We start from the raw sequence: 21,804 nt of genomic DNA on the forward strand, positions 1-21,804 counted from the left end.
AGTAGCCCAGACATTTCCTCTGGCTCTAGACATTCTCTCTTCCTCTTACTCACCAATGTCCAAAGGAAGAAAAAATAGTACTTCTAAGGTACGAGAAAATGAGGCAAAGTTTCAAACCTGCTAGTGCTCTTCCTTACAACAGAATCCATTAATCCCACAACATTTCTCCTGGGTTTTTGTCGTTAATTGAATTAAATGAGATAATATTTGTTGAATACTTAGCATCGCGCCTGGAAATGTTTACTGCGTAGAATGAATCTGTAATGGGTAGTGACTATTAGTGTTGTTGTTGCTGCTCTTAATTGGGGTTATTAATAACTCCTTTTGTTAACAAAAAGTGCTTTGGAACTTCTAATCCATTTTCGCATGCATTTCCTGACACCCTCAGGGTTTCCATCTTCCTATCAGATGAACGGGGCTGACGTGAACCACATGCACTTGTTGGGAGGCCGTTCACCCGGTGCCGTGTGGTGGGATGTGCCTTGCAGACTCTGGAGGGTTTTGCAAACATCAAGAGTGTGGTATTTTATTGTTGTCTGAATTAAGATGTGGAGATAGGCTCTTCTAGGAAGACCCTGGATCTTTATGCTATTGTGTGTAATCACTGCCTGGACGTGCTCATTTGGCCTACACCAGGCATACACAGAGTCCAATTAAGGAACATTTTTTAGGGCAGAGAGGTCCCAATGATGTTAGTGGAGAAATCACTAAGGGCATGGACTCGGGTTTCACAGAAGCTGGATTCAACTCTGAATTCTGCTACTTCATACCCTTTCAAATCCAAACATCAGAATGTACCCTCATTTGGAAATAGGATTTTGGCAGATATAGTTGGTTAAGATGGGATCATACTGGATTAGGGTGGGTCCTAAATCCCATGACTGATTTCTTTGTAAGAATGTCAAGTGAAGCTGCAGAGAGACACACTCGGCAAAGAACGCCAGGTGGCGATGGCGACCGAGGCAGAGTGTCAAGAACGTACCTGTAAGCCAAGGAACTCCAAGGACTGCCCAGAGCCAGCAGAGGCTGGAAGAGCAAGCAATGATCCTCCCCTAATGCCTTCCAGAGGGCGTGGCCCGCTAACACCTTGATTTTGGACTTCCAGCCTCCAGAACTGTGTGAGGATAAGTTCCTGTTATTTTAAATCGCCCAGTTGGTGGCAATTTAATATGGCAGTCCTAGGAAACTAATACACTCTCTCTGGGCCTCAGTGTTCCATAAAATGGGTACAATATAGTGGAAATTGTACATCTTGCTGGAAGGATCCTGTGAGATGATCCACGCAGAACTCATGGAACAGTGCCACGTACATATGAGGTCTCCGGATGGTCTCCAACATTGTTAACACCATCGTTGGTAGGACCCAGGCTGACTTTGATGTCTCTCCAATTGATGTCTCTGCCTACTCTCAGCCTCTGCAGAGTGTCCAGACAGTCACCTGCCTCTGATCATGAAGGCCATCTGTACTTCCCTCACAGAGCACCAACCTTGACCAAAAGTCCACTGTGCGTTTGCAGGATTTCAGGGCAGGGACAAGGAAAAGTCGCAGTCCCTGGGCAGGGATTCTGAGGACCTTTCAGCATCAGGACCTACTGTCCACCAAGCACTTGGTAGAAGCCACACCGAATATTCAGAGCGCCCTCTGGTGTCCATGTCACTGAACTACCTCCCTAAGCCACAAGGTCATCATCTGTAAAATGTAAACAATGACCTTCCTACTTCACTGAGTCGTGTCAAGGAATGATAAAGGAAACGTCATGCTTTGCACATAAGTATTTATTTTTTTTTTATTGTTGGGTATTCATTGAGGGTACAATAATCCAGTTACACTGATTGCAATTGTTAGGTAAAATCCCTCTTGCAATCGTGTCCTGCCCCCATAAAGTGTGACACACACTAAGGCCCCACCCCCCTCCCTCCATCCCTCTTTCTGCTTCCCCCCCCATAACCTTAATTGTCATTAATTGTCCTCATATCAAGATTGAGTACATAGGATTCATGCTTCTCCATTCTTGTGATGCTTTACTAAGAATAATGTCTTCCACTTCCATCCAGGTTAATACGAAGGATGTAAAGAGTCCATTTTTTTTAATGGCTGAATAGTATTCCATGGTATACATATACCACAGCTTGTTAATCCATTCCTGGGTTGGTGGGCATTTAGGCTGTTTCCACATTTTGGCGATTGTAAATTGAGCTGCAATAAACAGTCTAGTACAAGTGTCCTTATGATAAAAGGATTTTTTTCCTTCTGGGTAGATGCCCAGTAATGGGATTGCAGGATCAAATGGGAGGTCTAGCTTGAGTGCTTTGAGGTTTCTCCATATTTCCTTCCAGAAAGGTTGTACTAGTTTGCAGTCCCACCAGCAGTGTAAAAGTGTTCCCTTCTCTCCACATCCACACCAGCATCTGCAGTTTTGAGATTTTGTGATGTGGGCCATTCTCACTGGGGTTAGATGGTATCTCAGGGTGGTTTTGATTGGCATTTCTCTAATATATAGAGATGATGAACATTTTTTCATGTGTTTGTTAGCCATTCGTCTGTCATCTTTAGAGAAAGTTCTATTCATGTCTCTTGCCCATTGATATATGGGATTGTTGGCTTTTTTCATGTGGATTAATTTGAGTTCTCTATAGATCCTAGTTATCAAGCTTTTGTCTGATTGAAAATATGCAAATATCCTTTCCCATTGTGTGGGTTGTCTCTTTGCTTTGGTTATTGTCTCCTTAGCTGTACAGAAGCTTTTCAGTTTAATGAAGTCCCATTTGTTTATTTTTGTTGTTGTTGCAATTGCCATGGCAGTCTTCTTCATGAAGTCTTCCCCCAGGCCAATATCTTCCAGTGTTTTTCCTATGCTTTCTTTGAGGATTTTTATTGTTTCATGCCTTAAATTTAAGTCCTTTATCCATCTTGAATCAATTTTTGTGAGTGGGGAAAGGTGTGGGTCCAGTTTCAGTCTTTTACATGTAGACATCCAGTTCTCCCAACACCATTTATTGAATAAGGAGTCTTTCCCCCAAGGTAAGTTCTTGTTTGGTTTATCGAAGATTAGGTGGTTGTAAAATGTTAGTTTCATTTCTTGGTTTTCAATTCGATTCCAAGTGTCTATGTCTCTGTTTTTGTGCCAGTACCATGCTGTCTTGACCACTATGGCTTTGTAGTACAGACTAAAATCTGGTATGCTGATGCCCCCAGCTTTATTTTTATTACTAAGAACTGCCTTAGCTATACGGGTTTTTTTCTGGTTCCGTACAAAACGCAGAATCATTTTTTCCAAATCCTGAAAGTACAATGTAGGTACTTTGATAGGAATGGCATTGAATAGGTAGATTGCTTTGGGAAGTATAGACATTTTAACAATGTTGATTCTTCCCGTCCATGAGCATGGTATGTTCTTCCATTTGTTAATATCCTCTGCTATTTCCTTTCTGAGGATTTCATAGTTTTCTTTATAGAGGTCCTTCACCTCCTTCGTTAGGTATATTCCTAGGTATTTCATTTTCTTTGAAACTATGGTGAAGGGAGTTGTGTCCTTAATTAGCTTCTCATCTTGACTGTTATTGGTGTATACAAAGGCTACTGACTTGTGGACATTGATTTTATATCCTGAAACATGACTGTATTTTTTGATGACTTCTAGGAGTCTTGTGGTTGAGTCTTTGGGGTTCTCTAAGTATAAGATCATGTCGTCAGCAAAGAGGGAGAGTTTGACCTCCTCTGCTCCCATTTGGATTCCCTTAATTTCCTTGTCTTGCCTAATTGTATTGGCTAGAACTTCCAGCACTATGTTGAATAGTAAAGGTGACAGAGGACAACCTTGTCTGGTCCCAGTTCTAAGAGGAAAAGCTTTCAGTTTTACTCCATTCAGTAAAATATTGGCTGTGGGTTTGTCATAGATAGCTTCAATCAGTTTTAGAAATGTGCCACCTATGCCTATACTCTTCAGTGTTCTAATTAGAAAAGGATGCTGGATTTTATCAAATGCTTTTTCTGCATCTATTGAGAGGATCATGTGATCTTTATTTTTGCCTCTGTTAATATGGTGGATAACGTTTATGGACTTGCGTATGTCAAACCAGCCTTGCATTCCTGGGATGAAGCCTGCTTGATCATGATGAATGACTTTTTTGATGATAAGCTGTAATCTATTGGCTAGGATTTTGTTGAGAATTTTTGCATCTATGTTCATGAGTGAGATTGGTCTGAAATTCTCCTTTTTGTTTGGGTCTTTTCCTGGTTTTGGTATCAGGGTGATGTTTGCTTCATAGAATGTGTTGGGGACGATTCCTTCTTCCTCAGGTTTTTGGAATAATTTCTGCAGTACAGGAATAAGCTCTTCCTTGAAGGTTTGATAGAATTCTGGAGTGAAGCCATCTGGACCAGGGTATTTTTTGGTTGGAAGCTTTTTTATTGTTTCTTTGATCTCAGTGCTTGAAATTGGTCGGTTCAGGAGGTCTATTTCTTCCTTGCTAAGTCTAGGGAGAGGGTGTGATTCCAAATATTGATCCATTTCCTTCACATTGTCAAATTTCTGGGCATAGAGTTTCTGGTAGTATTCAGAGATGATCTTTTGAATCTCTGTGGGATCAGTTGTTATTTCCCCTTTATCCTTTCTGATTGAGGTTACTAGAGATTTTACTTTTCTATTTCTCGTTAGTCTGGCCAATGGTTTATCTATTTTATTTATTTTTTCAAAAAACCAACTCCTTGCTTCATTAATTTTCTGAATGATTCTTTTGTTTTCAATTTCATTGATCTCTGATTTGATTTTGGATATTTCTTTTCTTCTACTGAGTTTAGGCTTAGATTGTTCTTCTTTTTCCAATTCCATAAGATCTCTTGTGAGATTGTTGATGTGCTCTCTTTCTGTTTTTCGAATGTAGGCATCTAAAGCAATGAATTTTCCTCTCAAAACTGCTTTTGCAGTATCCCAAAGGTTTTGGTAGCTTGTGTCTTCATTGTTGTTATGCTCAAGGAAGTTAATGATTTCCTGTTTTATTTCTTCCTGCACCCATCTGTTATTCAACAGAAGATTGTTTAATTTCCATGCCTTTGGGTGGGGGTGAGCATTTTTGTTAGAGTTGAGTTCCACCTTTAGTGCCTTATGGTCTGAAAAGATACAAGGTAAAAAAAAAAAAATCTCAATTCTTTTGATTCTGTTGATATTTGTTTTGTGTCCCAGGATATGATCAATTTTGGAGAATGTTCCATGGGGTGATGAGAAGAATGTATATTCTTTATCTTTGGGGTGGAGTGTTCTATATGCGTCTGTCAAGCATAGTTGTTCTAGGGTCTCATTTAAATCTCTTATATCTTTGTTTAATTTCTGTTTAGAGGATCTGTCCAGCTCTGTGAGAGGTGTGTTAAAGTCCCCTGTTATGATGGTATCATCAGATATCATATTGCTCAGACTGAGCAAGGTCTGTTTCAAGAATCTGGGAGCATTTAAATTGGGTGCATAAAGATTTAGAATTGAAATGTCCTCTTGTAGTTTTCCCTTGACCAATATAAAGTGACCATCTTTGTCTTTTTTGACTTTAGTTGCTTTAAATCCACATGTATCTGAAAATAACATTGCAACTCCTCTTTTCTTCTGAATTCCATTTGCCTGAAAAATTGTCTTCCAACCCTTGACTCGGAGCTTTAATTTGTCTTTTGAAGCCAGGTGTGTTTCTTGCAGACAGCAAATGGATGGCTTGTGTTTTTTAATCCAGTCAGCCAATCTACGTCTCTTCAGTGGGGAATTCAAGCCATTAACATTTATTGAGATAATTGATAAGTGTGGTAGTATTCTATTTGTCTTATTTGGTGAGAGTCCATTGCTTAGTTTTATCTTTTGCATCAGTGTGGAGGTTTGGTTCTGTCCTTTGATTTCTGAGTTCTTACTTTCTGCTGATCCATTGTGGTGGTCAGTGTGCAGAACAGGTTGAAGTATTTCCTGTAGAGCTGGTCTTGTTGTGGCGAATTTCCTCAAGTTTGTATATCTGTAAATGATTTGATTTCTCCGTCAATTTTTAAGCTTATCTTAGCAGGGTACAGAATTCTGGGCTGAAAATTGTTCTGTTTAAGTAGATTAAAGGTAGATGACCATTGTCTTCTTGCTTGGAAAGTTTCATTAGAGAAGTCTGCGGTAACTCTGATGGATTTGCCCCTGTAGGTCAACTGGCGCTTACTCCTGGCAGCTTGCAGAATCGTTTCTTTTGTCTTGACTTTGGACAGGTTCATCACAATGTGTCTTGGAGAAGCTCGGTTAGAGTTGAGGCGACCTGGGGTCCGATATCCCTCTGAAAGCAGTGTGTCAGAATCTTTGGTGATGTTTGGGAAATTTTCTTTTATAATATTCTCTAGTATGGCTTCCATTCCTCTGGGGCATTCTTCTTCCCCTTCTGGAATTCCTATAACTCGTATGTTGGAACGCTTCATAAAGTCCCATAATTCTGACAGGGAACGTTCTGCTTTCTCTCTCTTCTTTTCTGCCTCTTTTACTATCTGAGTTATCTCCAGAACTTTGTCTTCTACCTCTGAAATTCTTTCTTCTGCATGGTCTAACCTGTTGCTGATACTTTCCATTGCATCTTTAAGTTCCCTAATTGACTGTTTCAGTTCCTTCAGCTCTGCTATATCCTTTTTATATTCTTCATATCATTCACCTCTTATTTGATTCTGTTTTTGGATTTCCTTTTGGTTATTTTCCACTTTATTAGCAATTTCCTTCATTGTTTCCATCATTTCTTTCATTGTTTTCAACATGTGTATTCTAAATTTCCTTTCTGTCATTCCTAACGTTTCTTTACAGGTGGAATCATCTGCAGTAGCTACCTCATGGTCCCTTGGCGGGGTTGTTCTGGACTGGTTCTTCATGTTGCCTGGAGTTTTCTGCTGATTCTTCCTCATGAGTGATTTCTTTTATCTGTTTCCTTGCCCTAATTTTCCCTTCACTTCCTCTTGCTCTTTAAGTTCTTGTGCCTGTGGACTAAGGGTTACAGGACCAGAAGGGTGAGAAGATTGAAGAGCAAAAAAGGGATGAAAGAAAGGAAGACCGAGTGATAAGAAAAAAAAGAAAGATAGAGAAAGGAGGGGGTGGGTAAAAGGAATATTGACAAAAAGAAGAGAGGCACAGAAAGAGGGAGACAGGGCAATATAGGTGTACAGTAGGGTACTTTGACACAACCTTAAAAAACCCCACCTTCTGGGGGTGCCCAGTTGGGTGGTTCCCTTGAGGTCAGCAGCTCTTTGCTAACCTGATCAGACACAGTACCCCACCTCCACCAAGTAGAGAGGAAAGACAAAAATGCTATAAATCAAACCAAAACAAGCAAACAGAAAACTTTACGGGGATAAAATTGGGTGAAAAACCAAATGATAGCGGTAGAAACACTAGCAAAAATGAAGTTCTAGTTATTTAAAAAGGCAGCAATGGGAAATTATAATTAAACTAGAAAAATTGAGAAAGAAAAAGGGATCTGTATGGAAAAGATTGAAATTAAAAAACAAAAGAACATCAACAACGTCAAAATAAACAAAAAAAACAAACAAAAAAAAAAGAAAAAAATACACAACCAAAAACAAAGCAGTTTGTATATGTTATTGAATATTGTCTGGGCAACACGTGGTCTACTGGGGTATGAGATGTTAATCACAGTTCTGATACGACTGGAGGCTGCTGATTTCTCAAACCCCAGCAGGTAGACACCCTAAGTCTCTCTTCAGCCCACTTAAAAGGCACTTTGAACTTGTAAACTTGCTGAGCAGAAGCTTTCCCAGCTTTCTCGCTGGAATCTGCTGAAGTGGCTATCCACTTACCCAGTGTGCCAAAACCGGTCTCACTCTGCCCTTGAGGGTTAGGGCTGCAAGGAGGCTCAGACCCCACCCTTAGGCTACTTGGTTGCTGGGTTACCAGCTCCCACCCGTTTCTAGCTCTGCGACCCTGAGGGCGGAGCTTGCTGGGGCAGATCACTGACAATGGTTCTGTGTGACCCACCGCCAAACACTATTAGCTCCGTCTGGCTCAGTGGCTCAGACTGGGGCCCTAGACAACGGCCAAAGTTCTCCGCACTCCTGCTCAGGCCCTCCCCAAGGCAGTTCAACTCAGTGCCAAGTCCAAGGACACCAAAACAGTTCACAGGTAAGGCCTTTCTGGTTTGCAGTATCGCTGCTACTGAACTTACAGTTGTGGGCAGGTTTAGACGGATTGAACACACGCGACCACTTGCCGGTTTTCCACTGTTTTAGTCCTCCTCTTGGGGTCCAGAAGTCTCTCGCTGACTCCCTGTATCCTCATAGGAGTGATGATAGGCAGATCCCACCAGCCAGAGATGCCTGGAGTCCTATCTCCCCAGTCTCACGGTGCCCAGATGCAAGGAAGCTGTTACTCGGCCGCCATCTTGCTCCGCCTCTGCACATAAGTATTTAATAACTGAGTACTGTTAGTGGTATTCTGGTTGCTGCAGTTACCTCTTTTTTGGAAGGTGAGAAACTGAGGTGCAGAAAGGTGAAGTAACTGGCCCAGGGTTGCACACTCATGAAGCCCTTGATCCAGGGCTTGAACATGGGATTCTGAGTCTGACCTCATGCATCTCAGATCCTCTCTGCAGAAGCAGCTTGTCACCAGCTTTGAGCAAGGAGATGGGATGGTTGAACTGGAGGTGTGGTTTTCAACTTTGAAAGGTTAGGTTCATCAGGAAAGAATATGCCCAAGTTTTATTGTGATTACTGTGATACCTATCTCACCCATGACTCTCCATCTGTGAGGAAGACACACTGCAGTGGGAGAAAGCACAAAGAGAATGTGAAAGACTATTATCAGAAATGGATGGAAGAGCAGGCCCAGAGCCTGACTGACAAAACAACGGCTGCATTTCAACAAGGAAAAATACCTCCTACTCCATTCTCGGCTCCTCCTCCTGCAGGGGCGATGATTCCGCCTCCCCCCAGTCTTCCGGGTCCTCCTTGTCCTGGTATGATGCCAGCACCACATATGGGGGGCCCTCCCATGGTGCCAATGATGGGTCCTCCTCCTCCTGGGATGATGCCAGTGGGACCTGCTCCTGGAAGGAGGCCACCAATGGGAGGTAACATGCCAATGATGCCTGGGCCCCCAATGATGAGACCTCCTGCTCGTCCCATGATGGTGCCCACTCGTCCTGGAATGACTCGACCAGACAGATAAGGATAGAGGGGAGGTTTCTTTATGTCAGTTTTATGTTACTTGTTCTGCTTCACCAGGAGATCATGGTGCTGTGACGCTGGGTGTTTTCTTAATAGCATGATAAGGAAAACTTGCTCCCCCTTCCTATCAAAGAGAGAGTAAGAATAGTTTTGAAGGGAAGAAGTGGAACCAAAAAAAGGGGCAGTTTTCATTTGTATTGTGAAATGTGAAAATAAAATTAACTGTTTTAGTTAAAAAAAAAAAAAGAAAGGTTAGGTTCATATTTCATAAAAGGCTGACCCCATTTTACTTGGCGTAAAAGGAATCTGGGTTTGAGGATGAGAATCCCACAGGGGAGATCCTACTGGCAAGCTTGGTATAACAAGCCAATGGCAGAAGCTGCTATGTGAGGCTGCCTCCCTGGGGGACCCTGTCCCCACCCCCAGCCATTTCTTTTCTTGTTTTTTTCCCTCTCTTAATGAAAATTTTCTTTTAGTATTTTGGAATTGTAATAAGTCATAAGATTACTGACTTAGTACTAAGATTCAAAAAGTGTCATCTCCGGTCTGCAACGAAACTTTCTGTTTTCTAAAGTTGGTTTTGCTTTATTATTTTTAATTTACACATAGTAATTACACATATTTATGGGGTGCATGTGATATTTTAATCCATGTAGGCAATGTATAATGATCAAATCAGGGTAACTATTACTTTTTATTTCAGATTACTATGCGGGTACAAACTGTTAGGTTACAATGTTTGCATTTGTTAGGTGAAGTCTCTGTTGGAGGTGTGCCATATACCTTTACGTTGTGGCCATTAAATGGGAGCACAGCAATCTCCCTCCTCGTTCCCTCTACCCCCTCCCCCCAACTTGAATTGAACTGAGTTTTTCTCTGTGTGGGCATCTACTGGGTTCGTATTAGTATTGAGCACATTGGATACTTGCTTTTCCATTCTTGTGATACGTTGCTAAGAAGAGTGTGTTTCAGCTCCATCCAGGTTAATACAAAAGATGTAAAGCCTCCATCTTTTTTATGGCTGAACAGTATTCCATGGTATACATATCCCACAGTTTGTTAATCCACTCCTGGGTTGATGGGCATTTACGTTGTTTCCACATCTTGGCGATTATAAATTGAGCTGCAATAAACAAAAATCAGGGTAATTATTTCTCATATCCATCGTTTCAAACACTTATTATTTCTTTGTGATGGGAACATTCAAAATCCATTCTCCTAGCCAGTAGAAAATATTTTTGTTAACTGGAGAACACAGTGTGTAGAACTTATTCTTCCTTCCTGGCTGCTATTTTGGTCTGTTTACCAACCTCTTCCTATCTTCCTTTTCCCCTCCCATTCCCAGCATCTACTAATCCCTACTGTACTCTCTGTAATTCTATGAGATCAACTTTTTTAGCTTCCACAGATGAGTGAGAGCATGTGGGCTGGTTTATTTCACTTAATGTAATGTCCTCCACGATCATTTATGTTGCCTCAAATGACAGGACTTCGTTCTTTCTTATGGCTGAATAATATCTCATTTCACATAGGTACCACATCTTCTGTATCCATTCGCCCATTGATGGGCACTTAAGTTGGTTCCATCTCCCAGTCACTGTTAATCACACTGCAATAAACACAAGTGCAGAAATCTCTTCAACATACTGACTTCACTTCCTTTGGAAATATACCTAGTAGTGGGGTTGCTGGATCGTATGATGGTCCTGGTTGTAGTTTTTTGAGGAGCATACGTTCTGTTTTGCCTAGTGGCTGTACTAATTTACATTCTTACTAACAGTGTATGAGAGGTATTTTCCTCATTCTCACCAGGATTTCTTATTTTTTGTCTTTTTGGAAATAATCATTCTAACTGGAATGAGATGACATCTCATAGTGGTTTCAATTTGCATTTCCCTAATGATTAGTTCTGTTGAATATTTTTTTCACGGGTCTACTGCCCACTTGTATGTCTTCTTTTGAGACCATTCAGCTCATTTACTTACTTTCTAATAGTTGTATTGATGCTGTTGGGTTGAGTTCTTTGTACAGTATAGATATCAATCCCTTGTTGGATGAATAGTTTGCAAATATTTTCTCTCAATCTGTCAATTGTCTCTTCACTCTGTTAACTGTTTCCTTTGCTGTGAAGAACCTTTTTAGTTTGATATAACCCCATCGGCCTATGGGTTTTTTTTTTTTTTTTGATGCCTGTGCTTTAGAGGTCTTACTCAAAAACTCTTTGCCTACACTAATTGCCTAACATATTTTCCCTATGTTTTCTCTAGTAGTTTTATAGTTTGGAATCTTATATGTATGTCCTTAATCCATTTTGTTTTGATTTTCATATGTGGTGAGAGATAGGGGTGTAGTTTCAATCTTGTGCATATGGATATCCAGTTTTCCCAGCAGTATTTTTTAGCAAGACCAATTACCCCCCCCATGAATATTCACCATGCTTTTGTCAAAAAATCATTTAGCTGTAAATATATAGATTTATATTTGGGTTCTCTATTCTGTCTCATTGGTCTACATACCTGTTTTTATGCCAGCACCATGCTGCTTTGTTTACTATACCTTTGTAGGATATTTTGAAGTCAGATAGTGTGATGCCTCTAGCTTTGTTCTTGTTGCTGGGGATTTCCTTGGCTATTTGTGGTCTTTTGTGCTTCCATATAACTTTCAGAATTTTTTTTTCATCCTAGAAGAATGTCATTGGTATTTCACAGGAATTACATTGAATCTAATATTATTCAGCCATACTTCTGGTGGTATGGTCATTGTTGCAATATTAATTCTTACAATGTGTGAATATAGGATGTCTTTTCATTTTTATGTGTGTGTGTCCTTTTCAATTTCTTTCATCAGTGTTTCATAGTTTTCCTGGTAGAGATCTTTTGCCTTCTTGTTTCCTACATAGACTCCTACATATCTTATATATTATTTCTAGCTATGTTATAAATACAGACTGCTACAAATGGGATTACTTTCTTGATTTCCTTTTCAGCTATCTTCTTATTGGTATAGAGAAACACTACTGATTTTTGTATGTTGATTTTTTTCCCCATAACTTTGCTAAATCTGTTTCTCATCTCTTAATTTTTTGTTTGTTGGTTTGTTGGTTTGTTTGTTTTGGGTGAGGTTTTTAGGGTTTTCTATACATAAGATCATGTCATCACAAACAGAGACAACTGGATATTCTTCTTTCTAATTTGAATGCCATTCATTTCTTCCTTTTGCCTAATTGCCCTGGCTGGGATTTCTAGTACTATGTTGAATAAGAGTGGTAAGAGAGGGCATCCTTGTCTTATTCCAGTGCTTAGGGCTTTTACCCACTCAGTAGGACCTTAGTTGTGGGTTTGTCAGATGTGGCCTTTATTGTGTTGAGGTAAATTCCTTCCATCCCTAATTTGCATGAAGGGATATTGATCATTTTTTTGAGACAGAGTCTCACTCTGTTGCCCAGATGACTGCCATGATGTCAGCCTAGTTCACAGCAACCTCAAACTCCTAGGTTCAAGCAATCCTCCTGCCTCAGCCTCACAAGTAACGGGACTATAGGCGCCCATCACAATGCCCAGCTATTTTTAGTAGAGACAAGGTCTTGCTCTTGCTTAAGCTAGTCTGGAACTCTTGACTTCAAACGATCCATGGATGCCAGGCTTCCAGCCTGTTAGGATTATAGACATGAGCCACCACACCCGGCTGGGATGTTGAATTTTATCAAATGCTTTTTCTGCATTTATTGAGATTATCATTTTTGTCCTTCATTCTGTTGATGTAGTGTATCATGTTTATTGATTTGTGCATGTTGAATCATCAATACTACATCACCCCAAAGCTACCTCAGAGCCTGTGAAGACTGGAGGGGAGCTGTCAAGTTTTAGGGATCATAGTTGCATGTACTTGGGATAGTGAGGGGAGACTTAAAGTCAGCTCTGCATTCAAGCCCCATCTTAGTTAGCTCAGGGCTGCTGGGTGAATCCTTGCTAAGGCTGCAAAGTGCCTGCACAGATGAGGGGCTGTCATTGACACTGGTCAATGGTGTTTGTGGAGTGGAAAACCTCCTTACCAAAGCTAGGCAGACTCACAGCCCCTGACCTAGAGTGCCCATCTGTCTCCCAACACACATTCATTTGGGTCTTCCTGTTAGAGCAAAAAGGCAGACCCGTGTGGAGCCATTTACACCCCTGGCAATAAGTAGGGATCTGCTGTCCACTCCCACTCATCTCTCTGGATGCCTTCAGAGTCCAGAGATCACCTCCACCCCATCCACATCTGAACCCACTGGGGCAGCACAACTCCAGGGGTGACCTATGATAAGCAGCAGCAGCATCACCTGAGAGCTAGTTAGAAATTCAGAATCTTGGATGCTTTACTAGACCTGTTGAGTCATAATCTGCATTTTAACAAGGCTCCTGGGTGACTCAAAGTACACATTGAAATTTAAGAAGCTGAGATGGAGAATAAAATAAGGAAAGGGCTAGGAGAGAGGAAGAACCCTGGAAAGAAAGTATTTTTTTTTTTTTTTTTTGGTGATTTGTGCACTTATTTTTGGTTATTCATCTAAAGATCATACTATAATAAAAACCCTTGGAAAACCTTTTAGCAGAATCATTTCTCACCCCCCAATACCTGACAGCCCGCAGACAACTTGCTTAAAATTAGCACAGTACTATCAATAATGGTAGCAAACAGTTTTTGAGCCCTACCTCTTTGTCCAGGTTCCCTAAGAGTATAGAGAGAATTGTTTCATTTAATCCTCACAACTGCTTGAAGAAGTGGGTATTATTATTCCCTCTCTTTTCTTCAGATTGGGAATCTGAAATAATGTGTCTGGCCCAGTGTCACTGTGCAAATAAATTACACGTTTGGCTTTGAACCAGGTCTTTTTGCTCTGAGGCCCCTCTTTGGCCTCCAGGCTGCTCCTCCCTATGATGGGAAGGACATCCCACACAGCCTTTGGCTCCAGCTCTCTGCTTCCGTGTAAAATACACCTGTTTATCCATCTCTTGTTTCCTTTGTTGTGGTTGCTGCTTCTGTTGTTTGGAGGCTTTTTTCTACTGTCCCCAAGATCTCTCTCTTCAGGCTGACCCTCCAATGGCCATGTCCTTTCTCGGCTTTCTCATCTATCTGCATTAAAAGTGCAAAAAGAAAAGATACGTCTTCGTTGTTTAATCTACAGTGACTAGCTCATTGCTCGTACACAGTAGATGCCCAGGAAAGGCTTACCGAATTATTTATTTAATTCAATCATTATTTAGTTCATTAGCATTAACTCATCGTTATTTAGTTGAACTATTTAGTTAAATTTAGTGTATTGCATACATTCCCAAGGAGAGCGATATTGCCCCCAAGGGGACAAAAAATGAATTTTGGGGTTCCTGCATATTTATAAAGCACAGTTCTACATATTGCACGTAAATAGATATATTTACTGTTATCTGCAGTATTAAATTTTCATGAAAAAATGTCTTAAAAATCTCCTGGGGTGGGTAATAATGAAAAAATCCAGATTTTGTAAACATGGGCTTATAATATAATTCAGTCAGAGTTTTAATTTTAAAAATCCAGACTACGGAAACACAAATAGACAGAGTGCATAATTAAATAATTCACCAAGGATGAAACATAAGTAGCAAACTCATGGGAAATGTTCGTCCTTCACCAGAATGAATGCACCTGAAAGTACTTTCAGTGAATGCACCTGAAAGTACCCTTAAGGGACCACATTAAACCGACTAAATTAGCTTAGAATGTTTAAACCAATAATACCCGGTGCTGGCAAGGTTACTGTAACATCGGTAAGCTTAAGTATTTTATAATTTGAAAGACTCCTTACGAAAGCAATATGGCAATTTCATCTAGGTAGAGCTGTGAAAATCTCCACGCCCTTTGACCAAAGAATTTCATTCCAGGGAATTTCTACTTGGAGATAGATCCAATGGTAGCAAAAGTTGTATGTACAAAGACGTTCATTAGCTATAGATAGCATTAATTAAAAAAAAAAAAAAGGCAGGTGAGAATGGAAGGAGAAAAGGAACAATCCCAAATAAAATTAACACAAGCAAGACGCCCAACAGAATGCTAAGCTCAGAGCAAGTGCTCCAAAAAGATAACAGCGTCCGTCTCAATTTTCCCTCTCAACTAGCAGTAAGGTTAGAAAAATTGAGCAGCTGTGCCATACTGGGGGCTTCAGGAAAGAGGGTGAGTGTCAGGGTCATAATGAGGAAGATGCAGACCACAACTCCTGAAAGCTCAGAGTGTGGACAGCTACTGGCCGAGGCACAGGGCAGCCTACACACCTCTCTTTGTCAGTGGGTGGGTATCTCTAGGCATAAATTTGAGAGCTATTTCCTGTCGTGAAAATTCTATTACTTGGTCCTAGTTCATTGCTGATGGGAAAGCCTGTGTTTCCAGCTTCCATGGTTAACTTGAGTTGGTTAAAGGGGCCTCCAACCGAGCCACCCAGGCCACACTGTGCAGGTGAGTTCTAAAGACTACTTTAGAATTCACTCTCCTTTTTTAACCAACTTCTAGAGGAATAACTGGCATACATAAAGGCGTAGATACTTGATATATAAGACTGGTTGATTTTGAGATAAGTATACACCTGTGAAGCCTTCACCTCAATACCTTCACTGCCATTTCTCTCTGGCCCAGGGATGCAAAGACACCTGCAGGCTTATCCATCCAAGCCCAGGCAACTGCATTTGCAAACTTGCCCTTCATTTCTCCTTAGGAGCCTGGTTAATGCTTTGAGGCAGTCAAGGCTAATCTCCCACAGTGTCCCCCCTTTGGGGAGGCCTTGACGGAGAAGGAGATTATCACTCCCAAAGTCAGTTCCTTCATTTGGCCAGTAACCAATAACTCCCCACAAGAATGGGAATAGTCTCCAAAGCGGTGTCTCCTGGAGGGAAAGTGGTGTAGTGGTTTCAGGGAGCAATACACAAAAAAAGATGTGCCGTCACATGCAGGGGAGGGGATCCTGTCTCACAGGCACAGGGGATTGTCACACTCACACACAGGTTGCCTGTCATGGTAAAGACGCTATACCCCACCCCTAAGGTGGAGACTTGAACACGGCAATGAGGAAAGTTCACTTAAGTTCATCTATAAGCTGCCAGGGCCTATCGGGGTTAGTTTAGGCTGGTTATGTGGCTGCGGGGCCTCACAGGTTTCTGCAAAACAAGATTGTTGATCCAACTAGTTGAATTCATATAGTCCCTGCCTTCCCACTTACAAGATCACACACCCTCTGGTGTGTAAGGGTTAGACAACTTGGACCTTCAAAGTCTGACTGGTGCCCCAGATGAAAAAATGGCTGATGCAAACCTCCCTCCCCCAGTACATGGAAAGATTTTCTGAGGGTTTTGTGAGCCTGGGTCAGAATGTCAGTTTAGGAGGCCTGCCTAAAAATCAGCCATGACTACTGAGGATAACTTTGCCAACCTAGTGGGAATTAGGTTTTTCTCTGTGTGTACTGAAAAGTCTCAGAACCCATCCTGGCCCATAATTGTTGGGGAAAGAGTCCTGGTTCTGTTGCGTCCATGTCTACCTTCTCCAGCACAGCACTAGTAGCCCCAGAGGCAGAGAGGGGACGGGGAGCTGCCGCAGGTGTCTATGCAGCCTCGCAGTGTTGACCACTGGCTCTGGGCAGTGCTGGTCACTTGGAATCCCCGGAGAGTACAAGAGACAGAGCCCCTGCCCTCAAAGTGCACACAGTCGCGTGAGATGGACAAGCAGAAATCATCGCACGTACATATCATTGTACACACAAATCATGGGACACTTACATCTGGGAGCTCTGGGGTGATGCAAGAGCTTGTGAGAGGTTTGAACAGGTCTGGGAGATGGAGGGAGTGATTGTTCAGCTGAAGTTTAAAAAAGAATTGGGAGGGAGTGAGGGAAGGAAAAGAGGGAAAAGAGAATTACAAGTGCAAAGGTCTGTTGTCTTAGTCAACCTTCTGGCCTCCGTTCTCAAAAGGAGATGGGAAGAAAGAAATGATCGTGGATAAAAACAGGGAGGACAATGAAGAAATGAAGAAGAGATGAGGTGAGGAAGGAGAAGCAGGTAGGAGAAGGTAGTGTTCAGGGACAGAGGGAGGGGTGCGGGAAAGAATAAACTGCCCAAGAAATGTGGAGACGGGGCAATAAACTAGCAGGTGGACAAAGAAAGTGAGTAAGAGGCCAAGTGAGCAGGGGGAAACCAACAGATGAAGGAAAGACAGGTTTCCTCCATTTCAGCATTTCCCCACAGCCAAAATGGCTAATGGCTTTTTTTGGGGACAATGTCTCACTTTTTTGCCCTCAGTAGAGTGCAGTGGTGTTGTAGCTCACAGCAACCTCAAACTCTTGGGCTCAAGGGATCCTCTTGCTTCAATGTTTCATTTTGAGTAGAGACGGGGTCTCACTCTTGCTCAGGCTGATTTTGAACTCCTGAATCAAGTGATCCGCCCGCCTCGGCCTCCCAGAGTGCTAGGGTTACAGATGTGAGCCACCACGCCCAGCTCCATGGCTCTTTTTGAATGAACAGAATGTAGAAAACACAGAAGTGACATTCATAGCTCTTTCTCTGTGCCATAGGCGAGAGGGTCTTAGGCTCGTCTGCAACGGGTGCCTTTTAAAGGTCACGTAGTGAGCTGGGACATAGGCTGAACATGTGGGGGTTGTTAATTGTCCCCCAGGGGACTCTCATGGACGTTCAGGGCTGAGAACCATGGCCATAAGGCATAGGTTCCATAGTCTGGTCACTGGACCAGCAGCATCAGAGTCACCTGAACCTGTTAGAAATACAGTATCTTGGACCCTTTTCCAGACTTTCTGAATCGGAAACTCTGGGGTCAGGGGGCGACTGGCAATCTGTGCTCATGAACCCCTCCTTGTGGATTCTGATGCGCACTGAGGCCTGATGGCCACTGCCCTGGAGGGCCTTCGTCATCTGCTGAGATTCCTTCCTGAGGAATCTTGCTCCTGTTGCAGCAGAGAACGTTCAGGTTGGAGGCAAAGAAGGACAAAGTCTGAGCTGCTTGGCATAAATATCAGACCCACCATGGTCTGGGATGGTGGTCCTCAACAGGGCTGGGGAGCAGTTTTGCTTTTCAAGAGACCTCTGGCAATGTCTGGTGATGATGCTTCTGGTTGTCACCACTGGGGTCAGGGTGGAGATACCACAGGTATGTAGTGGATAGAGATCAGAGATGCTGTTAAATAGCCTTTGATGCACAGGACAATCTCCCTGCCCCATACAGAATAACCCAGCCCAAATTTCAAGAGTTCTGAGGTTAAGGAACTCCAAGCTAGGCAAATACACAACACGGCTCTAGTCTTAGAAGAAAAGAACCCAGTACTGACCGCTTTCTTCCTGATCTGATTCTATGAGGTCATAAATGACAGACCTGGAAGGAACCTTACAAAATCCCACTGGACTCCCTCCTGTCACAGGAGAAGAAACAAGCCAGAGCAATAAAGTTACTTCCCAGAGTCTCACAGCACTCCTAATTCTTATCTGTTAATTCATTCTATAAATATTTATTGAAGATTCACTTTGTGCAAGATGTTATGTTGATACAGAGGATATAATGACACACTAGACAGGTGATTCTGGCCCCCGTGGGTGGGACATTGGTAACATTTGTAGGACTTTGTAACTTAAGGTGGCTGGAGATGGCCTTCTGAGGAGTTGGCTCAAACTTTATGCTGAGATCTGAGGACTGAGAGGGGACAGCCATGGGGAGAGGACAGAGGTGGTGCTGAGGCTGGCTCATCTTAGTTACTGCAGCCTGCAAGGAAAATCTGGCTTTTCCCTGCATCTGCGTGTCTGCTTGGGGCTGACTGATCCGGAGGGAGTTGTCAGAGCTCAGAGGAGAACAGGCCTTTAACTCCAGCCAGCATTTAGAGTCTTATAGAAACCCCAGGGAGTTTATCACATCTAAGACCCTGATAGCATCTGTATTAGAAACAAGAATCCGACCAGACTGCTTGTGAAAGATTAGCTTTAGTTCTTTCAGGAGAATAAATGGCTTATACCAACTCTGGCCTGCCTTATCAGCCTGTGCCTGCCAGCCAGCCGCCCTCTCCCTCCATCAAGATGGCTGTGCGAGGACTTCTGGAATGAGGTTGTCATTTTCAATTCACTCAAACTAAGCAAGCTTTTGTGAGCATCCACTCCGCCTAGATCTGGATGGAGAGCTGTAGAGGAGGAACCAGAAGAGATGGTCCGGACTCTGCCTTGAAATACACACAGGCTCACGGGAGAGTGATTTTCTTACAGATCCATTCATTCAGCAGGTGCTACTTGAATGTAACACCCTATGCCAAGCACCGTGCCTAGTAATGAAGATGGAGAAAGGTGAGACTCAGCCCATCTGCACTGATGTGTATCCGATGCCCAAATGGTTACAGGATGGTGTGAAAAGTGAGCTGGGAGTCATTCACCCAGCCTAAGAACCCGAAAGGGTTTCCTGGAGGAGGTGATGCCTGAATTGAGTTGAAGAGGAGTTATCAGTTAACCAGACACAGAAGAGAAGGAAAGCCCCAGGACGAACCAAGCACAGCTAAGATAGCACATTTGTTGATAAGGAAAATGGCACTGTGTTAAGATCTTCTGTGTGAATTATTTCATTTATGTTATAACAACCTTCTGAAGTAGGCACTACTATCGATTTTTTTCCCGTGTTTAAATGAGGAAACTTGAGTCCAAACCCAGGCAGTTTAACTGTTGAACTTATATTTCTAACCACTATTCTTTATACTACATCTATCTAGAAAATGATATATAATTTTGTATAATTGAATGATTGAATTATAAAAGGTCTAGGGTATGGAGGGTGGGGGGGGGAATTGAGGCTATAAATATAGACATGGGCTAGATTTGAAGAGCTTATATATAATGTTTGAAAATGTCAGACCTTATTCTAAGGGAAAATTCCGAAGGATTTTAAGTAGGAGAGTAATTATGATCGTATTTGAATTTTAGAAAAATCGTCATGAGCAGGATATCTTTTGGAAGGAGATATTGAAGTCAGGGAAGCCTCAGCGAGGCTGTTGTGATCACTAAGGCTGCAGTCCCCACCCCTTGATCCATGGACTGGTACTGGCCCATGGCCTGTTAGGAACCAGGCCATACAGCAGGTGGTGAATGGTAGATAAGTGAGCAAAGCTTCATCTGTAATTACAGCTCTTTTCATTGCTCACATCACTGCCTAAGCTCCTCCTCCTGTCATATCAGCAGCAGCATCAGCTTCTCATAGGAAAATGAACCCTACTGTAAACTATGCATGTGATGGATCTAGGCTGCACACTCCTTATGAGAATCTAGTGCTTGATGCTCTGAGGTAGAGATGTGATGAACTTGAGTCATCCTCAAACCATCCCCATAGTCTGAAAAAAAAAATTATCTTTCATGAAGGCAGTCTCTAGTGCCAAAAATGTTGGGGACCGCTGATCTAAGTATAGAGATGATTGTAGCTTGGGCCAGTGGCCATGGCCTGGAGGGGGCAAAGGAGGTGATACAGTTAAGATAATGAATAAAACTTTGTGATTGACTGGATATGAAAAGACAAAAAATGGGAGAATTTTAGATTCCTAGCCTGAGCTAAGACTACCACAAAAAGCTGAAAGAGAAGAAAGAACTTTTACCCCAAATGAGAGAAAGAAAAGTGCTTTGTAATGTGGTTGGATTGAGACAGTAAGGATGAAATAGTTGGAAACAAGAAAAGTGGTATATTGGTTGTTGATATCTGTTTCCTTGGCAGTCTTGGAAAGAATTGAGGCAAATATCGTTTGCCTGTGTAATCATTTCACAATAAGGTTTTATCTTGAAGGGCAGTCTGAAGAGCAGATATAGGTGAGGAACCAAGTAATTGCAGCTGGAGGACTGCTCTGCTCCAACTATCTCCTTCCTGACTCAGCCTACCAAGAAAGAGCAAAACACAGATCCAAAGGGGTCAGGAAGAGGGAAATCTGACAGAAAGAGGGTGAAACAGCAGGAAGAGCCTGGCAGATTAAAGGATTCAGGAGGGCAGAGGGGAGACCAGACTTGGAGAGATGCCGTAACACAGACATAGGGGCTCTTTTTTTTTTTTTTTTTTTCTTTTTTTGAGACAGAGTCTCACTTTCTTGCCCCCAGTGGAGTGCTGTGGCGTCATAGCTAGTCTGGAAATCACAGGCTCAAGCAATCCACCCACCTCGACCTCCCATAGTGCTAAGATTACAGGTGTGAGCCACCTCGCCCAGAGGCTTAGGGCTCTTAAGGGTGTTATCGCCTTAGGTTGCTATCCACCACAGGAATCACTCAAGAATTTAATGGAGGCGGTTTTCTGGGCTGCTGTCCAGAGTCTTGAAATACCAATGTGCTCTGGGCTGCTCCAGTGCCTGCTGCTACCCCCAGAATGCTGGTCTTAGCTGTCATAGCTTTCCCAGTGCTCATAGCGTCGCTTGATTTCTCCATGAAAAGTTTGATTTATGTGCTATTGAAGAAAAAGTTTCTGAACATTCGATTATATTTTCAATAATTACAAAATGATTTTCCCTTTGGGATCTTGAGTGAGGAAATAATTACCCCTTTCTATATCCCAATTTGACATACTTAAGTGTGTAATAAATCTGATGGAGGCAATTATTATGTAAATCATACACAATCCAAAGGTAAACAT

At 42.2% G+C, this 21,804-nt stretch overlaps 2 protein-coding genes across 8 annotated transcripts in view; both read left to right on the forward strand.

Moving 5' to 3' along the window:
• Window positions 1-21,804, forward strand: part of SEZ6L (seizure related 6 homolog like) — a 227,920-nt gene that overhangs the window by 89,693 nt on the left and 116,423 nt on the right. The gene's annotated exons all lie outside the window — the stretch shown is intronic.
• Window positions 8,688-9,397, forward strand: LOC128584689 (U1 small nuclear ribonucleoprotein C-like). The gene has a single exon (XM_053589797.1). The coding sequence runs from the start codon at window positions 8,691-8,693 to the stop codon at window positions 9,168-9,170; it is 480 nt and encodes a 159-aa protein (XP_053445772.1). The 5' UTR covers window positions 8,688-8,690; the 3' UTR covers window positions 9,171-9,397.

The sequence above is a fragment of the Nycticebus coucang genome, chromosome 4, assembly GCF_027406575.1.
Source record: "Nycticebus coucang isolate mNycCou1 chromosome 4, mNycCou1.pri, whole genome shotgun sequence".
Lineage (NCBI taxonomy): Eukaryota > Metazoa > Chordata > Mammalia > Primates > Lorisidae > Nycticebus > Nycticebus coucang.

Bases quoted from the DNA above. Each gene is read 5' to 3' on its own strand.
- LOC128584689 (XM_053589797.1), top strand. From the start codon at position 8,691: ATGCCCAAGTTTTATTGTGATTACTGTGATACCTATCTCACCCATGAC.